Source organism: Mauremys reevesii, linkage group 1 (genome assembly GCF_016161935.1).
Source record: "Mauremys reevesii isolate NIE-2019 linkage group 1, ASM1616193v1, whole genome shotgun sequence".
NCBI lineage: Eukaryota > Metazoa > Chordata > Testudines > Geoemydidae > Mauremys > Mauremys reevesii.
Genome location: NC_052623.1, coordinates 283,109,227 through 283,129,445, shown reverse-complemented (window position 1 = coordinate 283,129,445; position 20,219 = coordinate 283,109,227). Strand labels below are relative to the sequence as shown.

General features: G+C 42.4%; 1 protein-coding gene across 5 annotated transcripts in view; it reads right to left on the bottom strand.

The window, feature by feature from the left end:
- CEP290 (centrosomal protein 290) overlaps positions 1–20,219 on the bottom strand; it is a 104,264-nt gene that overhangs the window by 45,264 nt on the left and 38,781 nt on the right. For all 5 annotated transcript variants that reach the window (XR_005587493.1, XM_039497086.1, XM_039497087.1 and 2 more), the window contains 7 exons: positions 19,655–19,797; positions 18,716–18,880; positions 16,464–16,613; positions 14,542–14,657; positions 11,371–11,473; positions 3,102–3,332; positions 1,821–1,994 (listed from right to left, as the gene is read on the bottom strand). Coding sequence is in view for 4 of the 5 variants with exons in the window: in XM_039497086.1 (XP_039353020.1) it covers positions 1,821–1,994; positions 3,102–3,332; positions 11,371–11,473; positions 14,542–14,657; positions 16,464–16,613; positions 18,716–18,880; positions 19,655–19,797 (1,082 nt within the window). In the remaining variant the exon portion in view is untranslated. The remainder of the gene's footprint in view (positions 1–1,820; positions 1,995–3,101; positions 3,333–11,370; positions 11,474–14,541; positions 14,658–16,463; positions 16,614–18,715; positions 18,881–19,654; positions 19,798–20,219) is intronic.

Sequence of the window (20,219 nt, the reverse complement as noted above, 5' to 3'; positions counted from 1 at the left end):
ATACTCTTATTTTAATTGGCTTAGTTTGCAAACACATTTCACACAATTTGTTCATGCTGAGAAGTGCTTCTTAGTTTCGGACCTTTCAGATTACTGGGATAAGCAAAATAAATAAACTTTTCTCTCAGTAAAAAAAAAAACAAAAAAACCCCAACAACCCATTTTAGGGAAACTCTCATTCTGTGGTTACCAATTATACATCCAACAGCCTGAAAACAATGTCTGGAGTAACTGGCTACCTAGCACCTGTGGGCTAAATTGTCATTACCCTCAGAAAAATCTGTGGACAGGGTTATTACAAAGTTTTACCTTATGAGATGCTCCTCGAACTAGCCCCTCTGGTGGGATTAAATGGAAGGAGAGGGCAGGGATTTTTGAAGAGAAAAGAGAACCCCCACTTCAGTATGGAGAAAAAAGTTTTCAGGAATAGTTGCAGTTTCATTGGTCCCTATATCACACTGTGACCATATTTTCTAAATCAAAACGTAGGTCATTTTTGTTGTGACATTTTTACAGCATTATCTTTTTGAATGGTTATTTCACAAAAGTACATTTGAAAAATATATATGCTGGTATCACTACTGCCAGCTTCTGACTCAGGAATGTGTTATTCTTCCATGGAGCAGGAGATTGTTTCAAATAACTCAGTATTTGAATTTATCATGAAACACTGGATAAGAGTCATTAACATTCCTTTGGGAGAAAACATAGCTTTGGTTGCCTGATAAACTGAAAAAAACAGGACATTTCAGGTGTTTTTCAAAAAAAGTTTGTGGGACACCAGGAGCTTCATATGAAAAACAGGGACTATACCAGTTAAAATCATCTCTTTACCAACAACACTGACAGTGGCTGGGTTCCCTTTGATTGCTCAATAACAATTACAGGAAAGACAGCTTTACAATTTGGTGCTTTCCTGCCTAGACTTTGCTCTGAGTCCCTGAACTAACTTATTCACCGTCTCTCTCAGGTTTTTCTAAAATTGCTTATCACTTTGGTGCTTAAGTGAAATATGACAGCTCTTTTCCTTCACTCCCTCCAGCTCATATACTTTTCCCATAGTCACATGATTGCTTATTGCTGGTTCAGTTGCATTTGTCACTTCGGGTTTATCATTTTTGGTACTCTCAAACATATCTTATAAAAATGTATAACTAAATTCCTTCTGATTTTTAAAGGTTTAATGTTGAGAATCACTTCTTACAGTTTATGAAGTTTAAACTTTACTTAAAATTAAAATTGTTAGCTGAAATCAGCACTTCTGAGCTTGAACAGTGACACAGGCTGAAACAGAGCGGGAGCCTCAATGTCAGATATTATAAACCTGTCTTCTTCTTTTATACCAATTTAAATACTGAGAAAAGCTGTATTACATATTTCCATGTATATGAATCTCTTATTGTGAGGAGCTCCAGCAATGGGACTTCCATAGGAGTGAGGTGATGGAAGAGGGTATGGTGTTACAGCAGCTCCTCTTCTTAGGGCTGGTCTACACCGGCAACTTACATAAGCATAGCTATATCTCTCAGGGGTATGAAAAATCCACACCTCTGAGTGACATAGCTATGCTGACCTAAGCCCTGATATAGACAGTGTTAGGTTGAAGGAAGAATTCTGGGGAGGTGGATTTACTACAGCAACAGAAAAACCCCTCCCATTGCTGTAGTGAGTGTCTACACTGAAGTGCTACAGAGGTGCAGTTGCAGACATACCCTTAGTGGACTCAAGGGGGACAATCTGGCCCTATATATTTATATCTTTCTTCAACATAACAAAATGTGGTTATTTCCATAACGGTCAATAGTATCAAGCAACATTACCTCCATGTGCTCCAAGTCAGTTGTTCTCTGGACAAGCAAGTTATCTTTTTGTAGCATATCCCTGTATTTAGCAGTTAACTCATTATACTGCTTATTAGCCAGTTCTAGCTCAGACAGAGGCACACTGTCATCCAAACCTTTTTGCAGAGCTGCAATCTTAAAGCTTGCCATTTCCTATGAAAATAATTATATTATATTGGTTTTCTGTATACTTGAAGCTTTTAAATTGCTACCATTCTCCTAAATCATATACACACACAGCGAAAGCAATGCTTGCTTCTTTTCCAAATATATCTGATACTAATATAAAAATAGTTTTGTAAGGACAATTATTTCACTATTACTTTTTGAACCTGGTCTGCCCCCACCTTTTTTTTCTATTTAAGAGATAAATTTCAAAATAGTTCAGTAACTATTTATTGTAACAAAAGAGAAGAGAAAAACTGTCTCACAAGGAACAGAGCATTTTGAGACATAAATTAAATATGAGACTATAACAATATCAGTTATGCCATTGCAAATCTAGCAGTTTGCCTAGGAAGCTGAACACTATGCCTAAAAGAACGGGGCTATGTTGTATTTGGCCCTTTTTAAAATCCCAGCCTTGATTCTTAATTTTATGTATTACCTGTGAGTGTAACATATCAATACCCAGTGCTGTTTACTTTTCTCATAGCCACATGATTGCTTATTGCTGGTTCAGTTGCATTTGTCATCTCCAGTTTATAATTTTTGATACTCACAAACATATCTTTAAAGATTTAATGCTGAGACTCACTTCTTACAGTTTATGAAGTTTAAACTGTACTTAAAATTAAAATAGTTAGCTGAAATCAGCACTTCTGAACCTGAACAATGACAAAGGCTGAAGCAGAGCAGGAGATTCAATGTCAGATATGTAAACCTGTTTTCTTCTTTGATACCAATTTGAATACTGAGAAAAGCTGTATTACATATTCGCATGTATACATATTAACATGCTATTTACATGTTAAAATATTCAACATCTAAATAGCAAAGTTCTTCTGACTGGTCAACCAGTATTATGGCAAGGTATAATCTGTTTAATAATCTCTGATATTGTGCTTCTATTCTTCCAAAATCACAATCATGTCTTTTTTCCAATCAAACTAGCAGCAGGAGACTCCAAAATGCCAATTTAAACTTAAATAAATAAATGGAATTCACAAATGTTTCCAATTTGGTGTTCACCTTTCAGAATGTCGTACAATTCAAAATGAATGAAGTTTTAAGACAAAAGGTATACCACACAAGCCATACCTTGAATCGCTGCAAGTGTCCAATCTTTCCTCCAACTGCAGTCTCCATTGATGTTAGTTCAGCCTTTTGTTTCTCATTTTCTTTTCTAAGATGCCGTTCCATTTCAAGTAAAGTTGTATATTGTCTTGTCAGTGACCGTTCGTTCACTCGCAAGACGGTCATTTTTCTACTGTTTTCTGCAAGTAGTTTTTTGGTTTCATCCGTACCCAGCTGAAGTGCATCCAGTAAATTCTATAAAAATCAATAAAATATTATTACTGTTGGGCTGAAATACATGCCAGTAAAATAAACTAATCAGAGCTCCTTTCTGCTCAAACTCTCTTTGTTGAAATATTTTTTGCTACTTAATTCTACTAGCAAAAAACATTCTACAACATTTGGATAATTAATTGACAGGAATTTTGTATAAGGCAGGCATTTTCTAAGGTTAGAAGGACATGGATATTTCTCAATTCATGTCTTGTCATCAAAGGCTGGGTGGGAGAATTATTTTTTCTCTACTCCCTCACTTACAAAACCTGTCAAAGGGTCTATGATGTGGCTTTTACTTTCTGAATCAAAACATTTTTCTCTGTTTGATTGTTTTCTAAATCAAAGAAATTTCTCAGTGACACTTGCCTCTGTAGAAACTCTTTTACAAGGAATTTTCCAGTTTGAGAGGTCAATAATACTAGCGCTGCATGGGGACTGGAATTTCCCACTCATGGAAAATTTCACATTTCTCAAAAAATAAAGGAATCGGTGCTCCGGAAGCCCTGAGAATCCCGGCTCCATGGCAACACACATGGTGGGCTGCTGAGGAGACAGAAGCCTGGGATCTGGAGGAGCTTTGGAAGTGGGGCTGTCATGGTTCCTAGTCTCCTGACTCCCTGTCAGCTGGAAGACTGGAAGCTCTGGGAACCCCAACTCTACCGCCCTCCAGGCAGGCTGCCAAACGAGCTGGCAAAATACAAGGCAAGTTTCCTTGAGTAAACTGCCTTGTTCCACAGGAATGTGTTGATTTTGATGCATTGTCATTGTCCTGACCGTGCTGGAAGAAAGATGAGAGGCAATGGATATGGTTTAATTAAGTCGCAATATTATTCACTTAACATGTCTGGGAATACTTGGCAATAAATTGTACAGTGAAGGTTACCATTATTTCCTTAATTGTTTCCACCTATTTCGGAGGCTGCCATTGGACCTCCCCTTTCCCAATGTGGTCCCAGCCAGCTTGTTGCTGGGGCCTCAGCACCCTCCCCTCTTATGAGGTTTAACGGAGGACTGGAAAAAGCAAGAGGGTTGTCTCCTCACAGTACCAGACTTTAGGAAACCTAACCTTCCTTCCCCAGCTTCCTCAGAGGATGCTTTTCATTAAATTTACTTCATCAGAGAACTACATCCCTTCTCTACTAAGTACTTGCAGTTGACACCTGCCACACGTTACTGAGTAAGTTGTGTCACCTTGTCTGAAACTCCTTACCCCACTGGGTTCCTGACCTGCTATGGGGAAGACAAAAGAAAAATAATAAAACTATCCCATCTCAGCAAATTTGGCAGTGTGGGAAAACTTCCTTTCCAGACCTGAAAGCAAAATGGCTACTAGTATAACATCCACAGCAGATCATGAAAAAAGTGGTCCTACTCTAGTCCCAGGGGTGTTGCTAGCTCATGACTGCAGAGAGAGGGGGCTTCTCTGGAATTGCCTAGGGTATAAATATCCGAACTCCCTCAGGCACCTGGAGGGGCAGTGTCCCTGATCTGGTCCTGCCACTCCCTGTTCCTCCCAGCTCTGTCCAGGTAAATTTCCACCCCACCCCAAATGCAGAGGGGGCCCTTAAAGAAGCAATAACCTCTTTTCTTTCAGCTGACACACTACATTCAGTTGTAGTGAGCACATTTTCCAACCAAAAAAAGAGGAGGTTAGTTACCTGTAACTGTACGTTCTTCGAGATGTATGGTCCCTATTTGTATTTTACTATGGGTTATACACGCGCACTATGTGCACGGAGCTGGAGAATTTGGAAGTATTGTCTGTTTGGTCCACATATGCACCCTGGCTCACCTCTGTGCCTCCAATGGGACAAAGGGCAGGGCAGACTGACCATCTCTCCAGTTCCTTCTCCACCACGAATCAGAGATTCAAAGCAGAGGGGAAGGAGGGCAGGTAGTGGAATACAGATAGAGACCACACACCTTGAAGAATCTACAGTTACAGGTAGGTAACTTCCTCTTCTTCTTTGAGTGATGGTCCCTATTGTATTCCACTGTGGGTGACTTAAGTAGGAGGAGGGTGTGAGGATGAAGACAGTAGGGCTTAGAGAAGGATAGCTGTTCCAAAGGAGGCATTAGCAGAAGAGTCCTAGACTAGGCCACAATGTCTTGCAAAGACATGAATGTAGCCCTAACTTGGCTACTTTACAGATATCAAGCAGGATACCTCCTGAAGTGATGCCATAGTCTCTGCTTGTGCTCCCGTGGAATGAGGTGTTACTCCATGGGATGGAAGGGAAGGTTCAATAGTTGAGAATAAAGTAAAATGAAGCCAGAGAGCCATTTGGCGCTCCTCTGGGTGGAGACTGCTTGTCCCCTGAGTCTTTCTGTTATAGCGACAAATAGTCTCGGGGAGTTCCTGACTGGTCTTGTTCTGTGTAGGTAAAAGGCTAAACAAGGCCCAGTGCTTAATTTTTGCCAGGGCTGAGCCCTGGCACCTCTAAGCTTGGTAGTTCATAGTCCCGGCACCTCTGGACTTGCTGCACCAGTTATGAATGTAAAAAAATTGCTTAGAACCCCAGCACCTCATTCATTACAAATTAAACGCTGACAAGGCCTGCCGGACATCAAGGATGTGGAGTCTCTGAGGAAGTATGTGGTTTATGTAAGAACACAGGTAAGTGGATCAATTGGTTCAAGTGAAATTCCAAAACAACTGTGGAGGTGAGTTTGGAGTGTAAATGTAACAAAACCTTACTGTTATGGAATACAATGTAAGGAACATTCAACATTGTTGCTCCAAGCTCACCAACCCTTCTGGCTGAGGTGATGGGTACAAGGAATGCAACCTTCACAGAGAGATGGGATATGGAGAAGGAAGCTAGGGGTTCAAAGGGTCGCCATGTGAGTGCTGAGAAAACAATCCCATGGAGGGACAGGCTTGTGAATAGGGGGAAAGGTTCTGATCAGGCCCTTCCAAACTCTGTTGGTCAGCAGGTGAGCGAAGACCGAGTAACCCTGAGAAGGAGGACGGTACACACTAATCTCTGCCATGGACAGGCCTTTAGAGAAAGGATATAGTCTAAAATGAGAGGGATAGCTGCTTTTTCTGGAAGAATGTTCATTTGATGTGCCCCAGAAGAAAAACAACTCCATTTAGCCAGGTAACCTCATCTAGTGGAATCCTTCCTAATATTAGAAAGTATGTTTCATATGGCTGCAGAACATGAGCATTTTAAGGACAATGCTCATCCAAAAACCAAGCCTTGATGTGAAGCAAATGCAGATTGGGTGCTTGGTATTGCCATTCTGCTGGATCGGGAGCTTGGGAAATGATCAGAACTGTGGATGACATGCATCAGAGATTTGGGAACCAAAACTGTCTGGGCCAGTAAGGTGATCAGGATAACTCGATCCTGTTCTGCGGGATTTTGTGTAGAAGTTGTGGCAGGCGCAGTGGCAGAGGAAATGTGTAGTTCAGGTGATCTGACTAAGGGAGGGCATTGCCTGGGAAGTGGCAACCTAGGCTCTGGAGCAGTATGTGATGCATTTGCTGTTTGTTATGGTGAACAGATCCCTGGTTGGGATTCCCCACAGATCAAAGATACTGTACAGTACTAAGTTGTGGGGTTTCCACTTGTGGTCAACTGCAAAATGTCTGCTGAGGGAATCATGTTGAGGGCGGCGTGCCAGTCTCCAGGATCTAGGGAAGGAATAATGGTCCCTAGTGAGACCATGCGGAACTTCAACTTTACCATAACTTTGCTGAGTCTGCGTAGGTCCAGGATGGGCCGAAGCCCACCCTTGGTCTTGGGGATTAGGTAGTAGCGGGAATAAAAGCCCCTTGACTCTCCCGGAACCTCCACTATCGCTCCCAAAGCCAGGAGTGATTGGACCTCCTGTAGAAGGAAGTGCTTGTGAGAAGCGTCCCTGAAGAGGGACGGGGAAGGAGCGGGGAAGAGGGGAGAAGCAATTTGGAGGGAGTATCCCCTTTCCACAGGACCCAACGTGTCCTTATGTAGGACCACGCATGGAGAAAATGGGAGAGAAGATCTTGGAAAGGCGGGGAAGGATCCTGAATGAAGACTGGTGCTCCGTCTTCAGGCGCACCTACAAAAGTTCTGCTTAGGCCCTGCCGATGGCTTGGGAGGGCCCTGGCCTTGGCTGGCTTGGTGTCCAGTTTGTTTCCTTTGACCACCTCGGCCGCATCTTCTAAAGAAGTCCTGTCTCGGCTAAGGGGGAGAGTATGACCTCTGAGGCTGTGGTCTGAAGGGCCTTCTCTGCGTTACTGAGGTATGCATTCCCAGAGAGCGCAAGATAATTCTCGAGTCCTTCAGACTCTGCAGCCTTGACTCTGTCTTCTCGGAGAATAGGCCCTGGCCATCAAAGGGCAGGTCCTGGACGGCTTGCTGTAACTGGTGGTAAGCCAGAGATCTACAGCCACAAGATGCGGTGCATGGCTATGCCCGAGGCCAGGGTCCTAGATGCCAAGTCTGCCACATCCAGAGAGGCTTGTAGGGAGGTTCTGGCCACCTTCTTGCCCTCCTCTACTATAGCCCCAAATTCCTCTCTGGACTCCTGTGGAACCAACTCCTTGAATTTCTCCATAGAGTGCCACGAATTATAGTCATATCAGCTCAGGAATGCCTGCTGGTTGGCCACCCTGAGCTGCAAGCCTCCGGCCGAGTACACCTTGCGCCCAAACAAGTCTAGGCATCTAGCGCCCTTTGATTTAGGCAGCGGGGCCTGCTGACCGTGCCACTCCTCCTCATTGACTGAAGCCACAACAAGGGAGCACGGTTGGGGGTGGGTGTAGAGGTACTCGTAGTTTTTCAAAGGGAAAACCCCTTGGCCGTAGGTGGAACAGAGGCTGGCGATTGCCAGATTGTCTTGGCATTGGCCTGTATGGTTCGTATGACGGGGAGGGCAACTCTGGACGGTGCCTCCGCAGACAGAATGTCTACCACAGGGTCCTCTACCTCCATCACCTCCTCTACCTGGAGGTTCATATTGCACTCCACTCTGCGGAGCAGTTCCTGGTGGGCACAGAGGTCCATAAGAGGAGGGCCCAAAACCGTAGTCCCCGCCACCGCCTCATCGGGCAAAGACGAGGAAGATATCCCCGGGACTAAGCAATCCTGTGTGAAGTCCTCTTGTGGAGGATCTTGTTGCTCAACATCCATCAAGCTAGGAGTGTGGGCCTGCATTGGCACTGGAGCAGTCGCCTCAGAGCCTCACGGGGGGGGGGGGGGGGGAGGAAGACACAGTGGCCACCAGTTCTCGGGGCTCCGAAGGGGAGGAACGGGAAGCCCCCGAACGAGCCCCCTGGGCCTGATGGTATGCCAGGGGGTCCAAAAGGACCACTGTGTGGGTTCGTGGCCCAGGTCCTGGCCGCCTTCTAGCCACTGACCTGTACTGCCCTCGCCCTGGTCCTGGGTGTCGAAGCCACCTTGCAAGTGTGACGACACAGAGGCGGAGTGAGATGGCCAAGGCAATGCTATACGCACAGGTGCCGAGTACCCCAGTGCTGTACGGTGCCATGGTGCCGGGGACCGGTGCCGTGAGGCAGAATGGTACCGAGACGTCGATTGGTGCCTGCGGTTAATGGGTACCAGGAGCCTGATCTGGATCTCAATGGCGACCTCCAGTGAGATCGGCTTCGGGATCAGCTCTGGGTCGAGTGCCGCTCTGACCGGTACCGGGAGTGGTGCCGGGAGTCCGATCAGTACCGGCTGTAACATGATTCGGATCTCCGTGAGCCAGAATGGCGTTGCGAGTATGACCGGCACCGAGAACGAGAGCGGTGCCGGGACTGCGAGGGACGCCGTGATGGGTGCCAGGAAGAAGATCGGGATCGGGACGGTGGTCGCATGAGGCATGTCCGTGCTGAAGGTGCTGCTGGCTGCAGAGGAGTCGGCTCTGTGAGCGCGATCAAGTCCCGCGCCATTGAAAAGGTCTCCGGTGTGGAGGGTAGTCTCAGCTCCACCATGGTGTGCCCCGGGGAGCTTACGTGCACCGGACTCGACGGCCCTTGCGGTACCGGAGTCGACGGAGCAGGAGCCAATATTTTTCCTATGCAATGGACGTGGCTCCAACTGCGGTGCAGGAATGTTGGTGCGACAGCCGCCACCACAACAAGAAGTGGCCGGCACCTGCTTGGGCTGCTTCTTCTTCTGGCTCAGAGATAGAGACCTGTGCCATAGTGGTGGAGGTGTCGGGGAGATCTGGCGCCACGAGTCTTTGGTAGAGTCCGAACACAGTGCCGGACTAGTTGGTGCCACAGGGGCACTCCGCACCAAGGGCGACGGTGCTGAGTCTCAGCGTGCGGAGGAAGGGACCGGGCTAAGTGCCGCCTCCATAAGAAGCTGCTTCAGTCTAAAGTCCCGCTCCTTCCTGGTCCTCGGCTTGAAGGCTTTGCAAATGTGGCACTTGTCTGCTTGGTGGGATTCCCCCAGACATCTTAGGCAAGAGTCGAGGGGGTCTCCCGTTGACACTGGCCTCTGGCAAGCCGAGCAGGGTTTGAAGTCCGGAGACCCAGGCATGGACCTAGGTATCGGGATAGTGGAGAGGGGAGAAGACCCCGTTCCCCCCCACTAATTAAACTAACTCTAACTATACTAAGTAATTCACAACTATTAACAACTATAACCAACTATTAACAACTAATCAGAAACTATTTACAGGTACTAAAGCGAATGCTAGAGAGTGTGGAGATCAGCTAAGCTGCGCTCCACAGTTCCAATGACAGTCACGGGTGGTAAGAAGGAACTGAGGGGGCGCTGGGTCAGCCGGGGCATATATCCGGCGCCATAAAGGCGCCACTCCAGGGGGCGCCTCAGCCGACCGACCGAGTGTTGCTAGGGTAAAAATCTTCCGACGATCATGCACGCGACACGTGCACACCTAATTGGAATCGATATGAGCAAGCACTCGAAGAAGAACATTTTGTTTGAAAACTTCTGACCATCTCTAGTCAAAACTTCATATGTATAAACAAGAACATTTTAAAATACATTAACATACCTCCTCTTTGGACAGATTTATGGCTCTAGAAATGAAAGATAGCTGGAAAAAGAGATTCCTTAAAGAAACAAGTAATTTTTGGATAGCACCATAAGTGTGTCAGGTGTTTAAATATATATTTAAAGATTTTTCCAAGAGAAAAATTCAAAATATCCTAATTTCACTGCTGTGTATTCCAGAAATTCTAGAGACTCAGAGTGGGATACTATAATAATTTAGTTACCCTGTAGGTTCTTTTAAAGAATTTTTACCTTTTCCCTATTACCTCCAAGAAAGAGACCTAAAATTCAGGCTTTTGCTTGTGCTGCAAAGGACAGGGGCTTTTGTCTTTTGGGTTTTTTTTTAATGACCCAAGTGAAAATGTTCAGAGAATGAATGTTCTAGCTTCTGGATATACATTTAGGTCATAGTTGCTTCAAAAAACAACTTAAAAAAAATCAGTCAAGGATCTACAAAAATGATTGCAAGTGATACAGTGGGAGACCAGCAGTCTTCTGAATTTCATAGAGTCTGATACAGTGTTTAATTTGTGCCAGGAATTGTCAGGGCTAAGCCACCCTAGGCTTGGCAGTTCATAGCCCCGGCACCTCTGGGCTTACCGCGTTAGTTATGAAAGTCAAAAATTGCTTGAGCCCTGGCACCTCTTTCACTACAAATTAAGCACTGGTCTGATAGGGTTATTTCCTGATCCTAACTAAATACACTGGGTCAAATACAGCCATGATATAAGCAAGTATGACATCACTAATTAAGCAGCAAGAACTTGCAGCCTCTTATGGGGCTGAATTTGGTCTATTATTATACTATTCGTGCCAACAGTTTAAATACATTAAATGAATGAAACACAAAGTGCATCAATAAGATGACCATGTGAGTAATATTACAATTCAAGATAGTGTAGTTGTAAGTCATACCAGAAACTAATTTATCTCTCTACTTGTGCCAAGTTAACTTTGGATTTTTTTTTACTCCTGCATTAAAAACTCTAAAATTGCAAAAATCTAACACATTTTCAAGCAAAGTTAAACAATTTTAAAAAACAAACACTGCTTACATTGTATTCCTTTATTTTCATAGCATCCTGTTCTTTTTGATCTTCTAGCTTCTTCTTTTCTTCTTTCATTTTTTCAGATTCTGTTTGCCAACTTTCTTTTTCACTAAAATATATATATATATATATATATTCATTTAAATAAAAATAGTTCAACTTTTTCATTCAGAAATATTAAATATTGTAAAGGTTTTTCAAAACTGTTTGTAAATCATGTTAATATTTATAATCTTATTAACTGAAATCTGCTATTTTAACATTAACACATTTTTTAATTTTTTTAAACGCATTTAGAAAACTCAAAATTAACTTCACTGTTAAAAGTTGGAACTGTGTTTTATAGTCTGTGGTGAAGAATGCATACTTATCTAAATTTGAAAACATGTTATTAAGAGAAACATTCCATTAAACTTGAACACGTGAAGTATGCGATACTTCTTGCCCAGATCTCCCTCTTGTGAAAAAGGAGATTCAGAAAGGATGCCAGCCTTCTTGCCAGACTGTTACCCTGTTATGATCAGGTAAGGGAATTCTGGTGTGTTTTCCTTCTGAAGTCTATTAGATCAGCAGATTTAAAAAGATATTTGAAGTTGCTCCCAAAGATTGTCTACATGGCCCTGCAGTGTGGACTGCCAGAGGGTGAACTGCAGTGCGCACGACAGTGTTGCTCTGTAAGTGTCCCATGTAGACCCTGCTAGAGTGAACTAAAAGGTACCAATTTCACATTAACACAATCCCATTCAAAAGGTACCTATTCACGCTAGCAGGATTCACGTAGGGCAGTTATCAAACAACACTTTAGTGGGCGCTGCAACTCACTTTACTGGGCCCTGTAGTCTGCACTGTGGGGTCAAGCCCCCCCATCAGTGAGGAAAGTGTGGCCTGTCGGGACTCAATAACTGAAGAGACTGACCTATCCTTGGGGAGGTTCTCCCATACAAGTTTCATCTGGTTTGGGGAGATGAGGAGGCTCCGATAAGCAGTCCAGACTCTAAAATTTTTCCCTGGTCAGAGTGAGGTTCTGTGGGCTGGGAACAGTTGTGGCAGAGCTCCTCTTCTTTGGCTCCCAAGTGGTTCTCCTCACAGACAAACTACATCTACTTCTTAGCTTCCACCATGGTGGGGATAAGGGGCAAAAAGCAGAGAATAAATTTGACAGTGGTTCTATTTGGGATGCAGAGGCCTGGAATCTTTGCTTCCTTAAGGGGTGGCAAGATTCTACTCACTGCTCCTTCAAAAAAGCTTTTACACATTCAATGATCTTGTCAGTAATTTTGTGATGATATAGAGTTTCTTTGCACGATGTCAATTAATCAACCGCAAAACATTTTGTGGAAATATCTTGGGTTCAGCAAACTTTCATTGAATCACAGTCAGGTTTCCTGGCAAGCTGCTGGGTAGCTCAGGCTTCCAGGATCTGCAGCAGCTGTGCCATACAGAATGCCCAAAGGCTCAAGGCACCATGCCTTCCTGGGTCTACATACCCAAGGCAGTCCTGTCATACAAATTGGAAGCTCTGTAATAGTGGAGCGTCCTCAGAGTTATGGACCCTAGAAGGCAAGGGTCCTTGGATCCACCATGCAGACTGCCCCAGAACTGGAGACCCTGGACTTCTAATACCTGCAGCTCCAGAGTCCCTGCCGTGGTCCTGGGAACCTTAAAGATTTGGGAGGCTCATGAAGCAGGGCAGCCCTGGGTGCACTAGCTCAAACCAGGGCTCTCAAGATTTTCCAGGTCTCTGTTATACAGCAGAGTGCCTGGAAACTTTGGAAGCTGTGGAGCCCCAGCTTGAACCAGGGCTCTCAGGGCTTCTAGGCGGCCTGCTTCATGGCAGGTGACTCCCCTGACCAAGAGACACTCCCAAGGCTGCCTCTAATTCCTTCTGGGGGATGTGGGGGAAGTTCAGGTAGTGCCTTGCAAGCAGGGGAGCCAGCTGCTCTGTTTTGCTTCAGGAAAATCTAAATAAAATGGATACTTTTTTTCCTGAAACAAAAACTTATAATTTCCTTTTCATGAAAATTTAGAAATGTCCTGTTTTTGTTCCAAAATGGAATAAACACTTTCAAAATTTCAGAATTTTCAATGGAACAGAAATTCCAAGTTTTGACCAGCTGTACTTGAATGCATCAGCGAAGGTAGGAGCACTCAATCACTATTTTATTTGCTTGGCTGGAGGTAGAGAATCTAGTACATAGGCAGAAGGGGTGTGGCCAAACCTCGAGGCCCCATGCGTAAGACTATCTGCCTCTTGTACTTGCAGGAATAGAAGCGCAACCCAAATGTCACAGACTGACACAAAAACAGGATCCAGAAACTGCTAGTCAAGTTAGTCAACAAACATAAATCTCCAGAAATCAAAGGAAGCTCTTTTGTCTCAGAAGCTGCCCAAGTGAGCCTCCAGGCCTAATTCAATAGTGAAATATCAATCTGGGCAGCCCTCAGAACCTAGAATCCAAATTAAAAGACTCGTGTACATGCTTGTATCTAAATAATTTCTGCCTTAACCCTCCGGTGGGAAAGATGCATTCTGTGGTAATCAGAAGCAGTCATCACTCAAAGAAGGAGAGGAATTGTCCTAGGAACTGGCACTACATGAACGGCCAAAGACACCCCTGGAGCTGACATCTCCAATCTGCACTTGTGATCCCTGGATCCATAGCAATGTTTCCTTTTCCTCCTTTGTAATAACACTGGGTCCCTCAGCTCAAGATTCCCTCTGAGCTCCAATTATTCCTACTCTTATGTCTGAAAGCAGAGAAGAGTGGAAGTGAGGCTTCCACAAATGTCAGGTACAAATGAGTTCCCGGATGCAGATTCAAGAGAAGCTTGACAGGATCGCAGTTTGCAGATTTCCCTGGTGCTTAAATGATCTCTGTCACTATGAAAATTGTACAGACTAGTTCTTGCCACAAAGCAGGCAACAAAATGTGAGTGCGACACTGCTTTTCTAAAAGGTTTTTGAAACACAGCAACACCATGGGGAATATACAGAGGCAACCTAAAAGAAGAATGATTATTTTACACAAATATCCATGATGCTAATAGAAATAACAACTTGAACACAGTGGGGAAATTATTAATATTTTCTCCTATTTAAAATATTTAAAACACTTCGAAAGTTTAAGGTTTTAACAGCCCAACCATCTCAAAAGGAAGACCCCAAAGGATTTGTACCTTTGATATTCCTTATATAGCAAGCCTTGTTGATGGCGAATTACTGCAAATTTTCGCTTATATTCTTCTACTGCTTCTTCTAATTTCTTAAGTAACTGTTCTTTATTTTCTAGTTCCTAATGATCATTTTCAAAATAAAAATTAATGATATAATTAACAATGTATGCTTCAAATCTGAAAGTATTCATCAAAGCCATGGTCATTCAATGGTATTCTCTAGCATAGACCTTTGCACCACTGAAATCAACATATTGAAGAAACAGAGCTTGTGTCTTTATGCTAAAACAACATATCAAACCAGTCTAAAAAAAGTAATGTTTAAATATTTGTAAGTAATAAATTAACAAATAATAAATAATTTTACAGATCACAGACCAAAAAGAGTTGAGAATTACTTGATATTTTGGATTTGTCCACACAGACTACTAATGAAACTGCACACCTGGAAAGTGTTAAGCATTCCTCACACTGCCAAATGCATTCATACTTCATAACTATACAATATAAAAAATCTTTCTGATACAAGCAAGCTGACTGGCGTAATGATAGGCACACATCTTACTAGTTATGTTTAGTGTGCTTGTTTTTTAAGTTCCCATCCCTCCATTTATCACCTTATCTTTCCCTTCATCCCAGCAATCAACAGTTTTAATTCAAGCATATTTAAGCCCTTCTTCTCAACATTCAGACCATTCCCTCCACACAAATGAGCAACTAACTCACATGAGACATAAAAGTAGTAAACATAAGACTACAAGGAGCTTTGCACAGAAGAAGTGTGTGGCAAAGAAGGAGAGAATTCAACGAGAATAGGTGCATGGATCTGCAGACCAGCATTCAGTTTAAAACAAAACAAACAAAAAATAACAGATTTATTTTAAACAATGTAACTCTTACATATTAACTTTTGTGTATTTCTTCATAAATGCCCAATCTAGAAGAAGAAGAATTACAGGTTTCTAAAACAAATGCAAAAGCTACAAAGGCTATAACTTTTTCATGGCAGAACATACAAATATTTTCAGTACTTATATATTTCTTCCAGCTAAATGTACTCTGGCAACTTTCTGGGGAAAAACATCTCCTAATATAATCTTGGTAAAATTACATTTATGGCATTCTGGTAATGAAGAAATTGACCCATAGCAAGCAAAGGAAGTGGATTTCTTTAAAAATTCATAGAAAAGGCCAACTTCCCACTGGCTAAATTAGGAAGATTATACCCCTCACCATTTACTTTATGCTTGAATATGGTCTCCTAACCTTCCATACTATATAAAACTGGCATAGGAACTTAGATGAGAAGAACAATAGAATAGACATACTTTGTCAATTGTCCTCTGGCTTTACAAACATTAGACTTTAGGTAAAAATGTAAAAACTGTTCACTCCCTTCCATACATATTTTTCTCGCAAGTGTATTGTATAAAAGTCTGTTTGTGATGCTGGGAATGTATAATTGTTTAATAAACTCTCTAACAAAACTCACAAAGCACATCAGGCTTAGGAGCTCAAAAATGAAAAAATTGAGTACCTCAAGCTGTCCAGGAGGAGGAGCCAATGCATAGTGAGTTTTCTTCCAGACATACTGAAATATTCCTGATTTTTGGGATCTTTAAATTGCATTTGATGATTACACTGCATATGAAACAATGCAATTCTAGGCAAGAAGTCTTCTTTGTCTTGTTGGGTATGGGACAGGAAAGAGGGATTGGCTCTTCCCTGCAGATTGCTTTGGTGGGGTTAGAAATAAAATCATCTCTAGCCCAGAGATGTCATACAAGGAAGGTTCAAGCAACTATATTCTATTACAACAATACACGTTACAGTTTTTAGGAGACTCCCCAGTTTCCACATATGATATAACAACAGATTTGGAAGGATTTACAAATACCCCTGGTGTGCAGGTTTAAATTAGTTACCTGTAAAAGTTGTATTAAATATTCATTCTGAGAATTAACTATATGAGCACTTGAAGGAGTCATCCCTTCTGGATAGTTTACTGCTCTGAATACTATATTGGCACCTTCCGATTGACGTAACAAACAAACTTCCTCTTTAAGTTGTGCAATCTAAAGAAAATAAATAAAGAGAATAGAAGCAGTAAGACGAAACTCCTATTATTCAGCCAAAAAATATGGATACAAAATGTAGAGGTGTCCAGTCTCACACTGTTTTGAATTATAAACATCTCATAATTTAGGTAGTCCCAATTATTTTTTTAATGTTTTAAAGTAAATTTTTCTAGTTTTAAAATTACAATTCCACAAAAATATTAAATACAATACTTTGAGTCAAATGGCTAAAAATGATCAAGCATCCAGAGCAGGCTCACACAGCTGCCGATCCATCTCAATTTTACTTTAGTTGTTCACGCATATAATTTGTAGGTTATTTTTCCTTTCTTTTTACCTGGAAACATTCATATGGAGACTGAGCTAAGCCTCAATGTCCAAAACTGCATGGCTCAGATGGCTATCCAGCACATTTATTCTAAATTTACCATGTCTTTCTTTTTTAAACCCTTCAAAGAGTTTTGGTTGACAACAATCTCTAACTACAATGCCCCAGAAAATACTGTTCTGTAATGCTAAAAATACAGCAACTCCTCACTTAGCGTTGTAGTTATGTTCCTGAAAAATGTGACTTTAAGTGAAACGATGTTAAGCAAATCCAATTTCCCCATAAGAATTAATGTAAATAGGGGGGCTTAGGTTCCAGGGCAGTTTCCCCTACTCTGCAAACACCAGAAGTGGGGAGCTCAACCCTCAGCCTGCCCACTCCACCCTTTCCCCCAAGCCTCCAACTTTAACCCGTCTTTTCTCCCCCCCATCTCCTCCCCCTTTACTTCGCATGCTGCATCCTGGCTCCTCCCCGCTCCCTCCTGCCTCCAAAACGCAGCAAGCCAGCTGATTGCCATCATGGGAGGCAGGGGAGGGAGGAAGGAGGCGCATCGAGTCCTCGCTCCTCCCTCCTCCCTAGGGCAATTAGCTGGCTTGCCACGTTTGCAAGGCGGGGAGGGCGGAGGAGCGAGGACTTGGCACAGGCTCCCTCCCCCTCCCTCCTGCCTGGGGCAATCAGCTGACTTGCCGCATTTGGGAGGCAGGGGAGGAAGGGGGATCCTGTGCGCCGAGTCCTTGCTCCTCCCCTCTCTCTCCTGCCTCCAAAACGCTGCAAGCCAGCTGATTGCCACAGGCAGGAGGCAGGGGGAGGAGGGAGGACTTGACGCGCCTCCTCCCTCCCTCCCCGCCTCCCATGGCGGCACTGATCCATGGGGTCTGCCAGCGGGCAGAAGGTGCTGGGAGTGGAGGGGTGTAGGGAGGCTGCCAGCTGTGGAGAAAGCACGCAGCCAAACAACGTAAGAGTGAAGCATTGCACAACTTTAAATGAGTATGTTCCCTAATTGATCAGCAACGTAACAACGAAACGTTAAGCAGGACGACTAAGTGAAGAGTTACTGTACTAGGAAGTCATACTGGATCACACAGCTGTCTTAAAGGGTTCATATAGAGAGAGTATGCTTTTTATAAAGATGTCAGTTTGAAGATACGTTTAATATTAATATGTTATAGCCTTTGGGATATATAATATAAACATTTGGAAGCATTCACAGTTGAGCTAAAATCACCAGCTATTATTTCAGTGGCAAAAAGGGAAAACATTTTAAAATCAATTTATTCGTTGAATCCCCGTTAGCCTTGCTATTTGAGTCTCTCACATATGTAAGAAGTATAAAATGATTATTGCTCATTTTAAGAAAAATGAAACAAAAATGTTTTTGCAACTCACATTTAGCACAGCTTTCCCCAACACCTCACCTAGTAGACACAACTCTATGATGGGGCATTGGGTATTAGGATTTTTGTAAGTATGGAATAACATTTGGATTATTTGGATTTTAACTCAGTGAGAACAAGAACATAGATTATAATCCACAAATATAGTAACAAGTATGTATGATTGTATCTCGTCAATTATATCTGCAGGTTTTACATATTTTCAAAATGTGTAAATAAAAAATAAAAATGTGTGAGTTACACTAAAAAAACTGACAGCAATATCTAGTATTTACAACAATTTTAATACAAAATATTAAGTGTATTTTGTTCTATGTTATCCATGGAGCCAGCAAATTATTCTATATTTTCACTGTAGAACAAATTAGAATATATACCTTTACATTAGCATTTGCTAGCTGGTTAGAGAAATGTATTGCCTCTTTTCGAGATCCTTTTAGCTCCTGCCTCAATTCTTCATTTCGCCCCGTAAGCTGGTCAACTTGAGCTTTCAAATGCAAATTGGCATCAAATATTCCTTCTGCATTCTTTGATTCGATTGCCTATCACATTAAGAATTAATTTAGTAAACAGAAAAACAAAAAACAAACAAAAGAACTCAAATACTTCTCCATATTTCCCAATAAACTGGAGCTTTCCAGTGTGCATAAGTGGGGCTCAAAATTGCAGCCACTGTGACAGAGAGAGTACAGGGACTAATACCATCAAACCGTCATAAGGAGGAAGTGACAGACAAAAGTAGGCAAAGCCATAACTCAACCCCGACCTCGTGTCAGCTAGCAGAACTGGCTGGCTGTGCAGAGGGGAGTTCCTACAACCCAAAATGAGCATCACCAGTGCAATCCCACCAGTAAACCTAGGGAAGCATTCTGCTTTAGGCAGCCATGACTGTGAGCTTGGCGCAGATCTAGCTGCTAAGTGATTAAGAAAACTAAATCTAACAGAACACTTTCAGCATGAACATCATGTCTCAAGCTAATATTTCAGTGATCTGATTCTCTACCATGATAACTCAAAGTAGATTATTACTTTTTAAAAGTCATATATTTAATACAATACTATAATCTGCTTTTATGTAAAATACTATATTCTAATATACTAAATCCATATTTAAAGTATTCTGCAAGGCTTTGAAGACTGACTATTCAGTCAAGATGAATTTTACTCTCATGTGTCAATTTGATTTGTGTTTTTAAGATTTTAGGGTGTATTTTGAACATATAACAGCTAATGTTCAACACTGAAGCAGTCAAAACAAAGAGAACTCTATAAATAATGTCTACCAAGCCAAATAATTCAAATGAAAGAAGGCTTACATTTACTAATCGCTCCAGACTAGGGATCATTAAGGCTGTTTCTCCTCCTTTCACACTAGGATCCTTCTGCATTTCCTTGACAGCTTGTAATATCTCTTTCATTCCTTGCTCAAGCTGCTTGTTTTCTTCTGATAATTCTTTTACTGCAATACAATAATGTATATTTCTAAAATACACCTCTACCCCGATATAACGCAACCCAATATAACATGAATTCGGATATAACGCGGTAAAGCAGCGCTCTGTGGGAGTGGGGCTGCGCACACCAGCGGATCAAAGCAAGTTTGATATAATGTGGTTTCACCTATAACGCAGTAAGATTTTTTGGCTCCTGAGGACAGCATTATATCAGGGTAGAGGTGTATATTTCTAAAATATTTTAAAATACTCTGGAAAAATACAAGTTCATCTAGGTTTCTGTTAGTCTGATATACAATAAAAATGGCTTATCTTATTCAAGGAAATACCCACACACTTACAGAGTTCAGAGACTTCAGATTTCTATGCACAAGTAGTAAATGCAGCATTCTGACTCCCCAACCCCTTGTTTACTAATGATCTAATC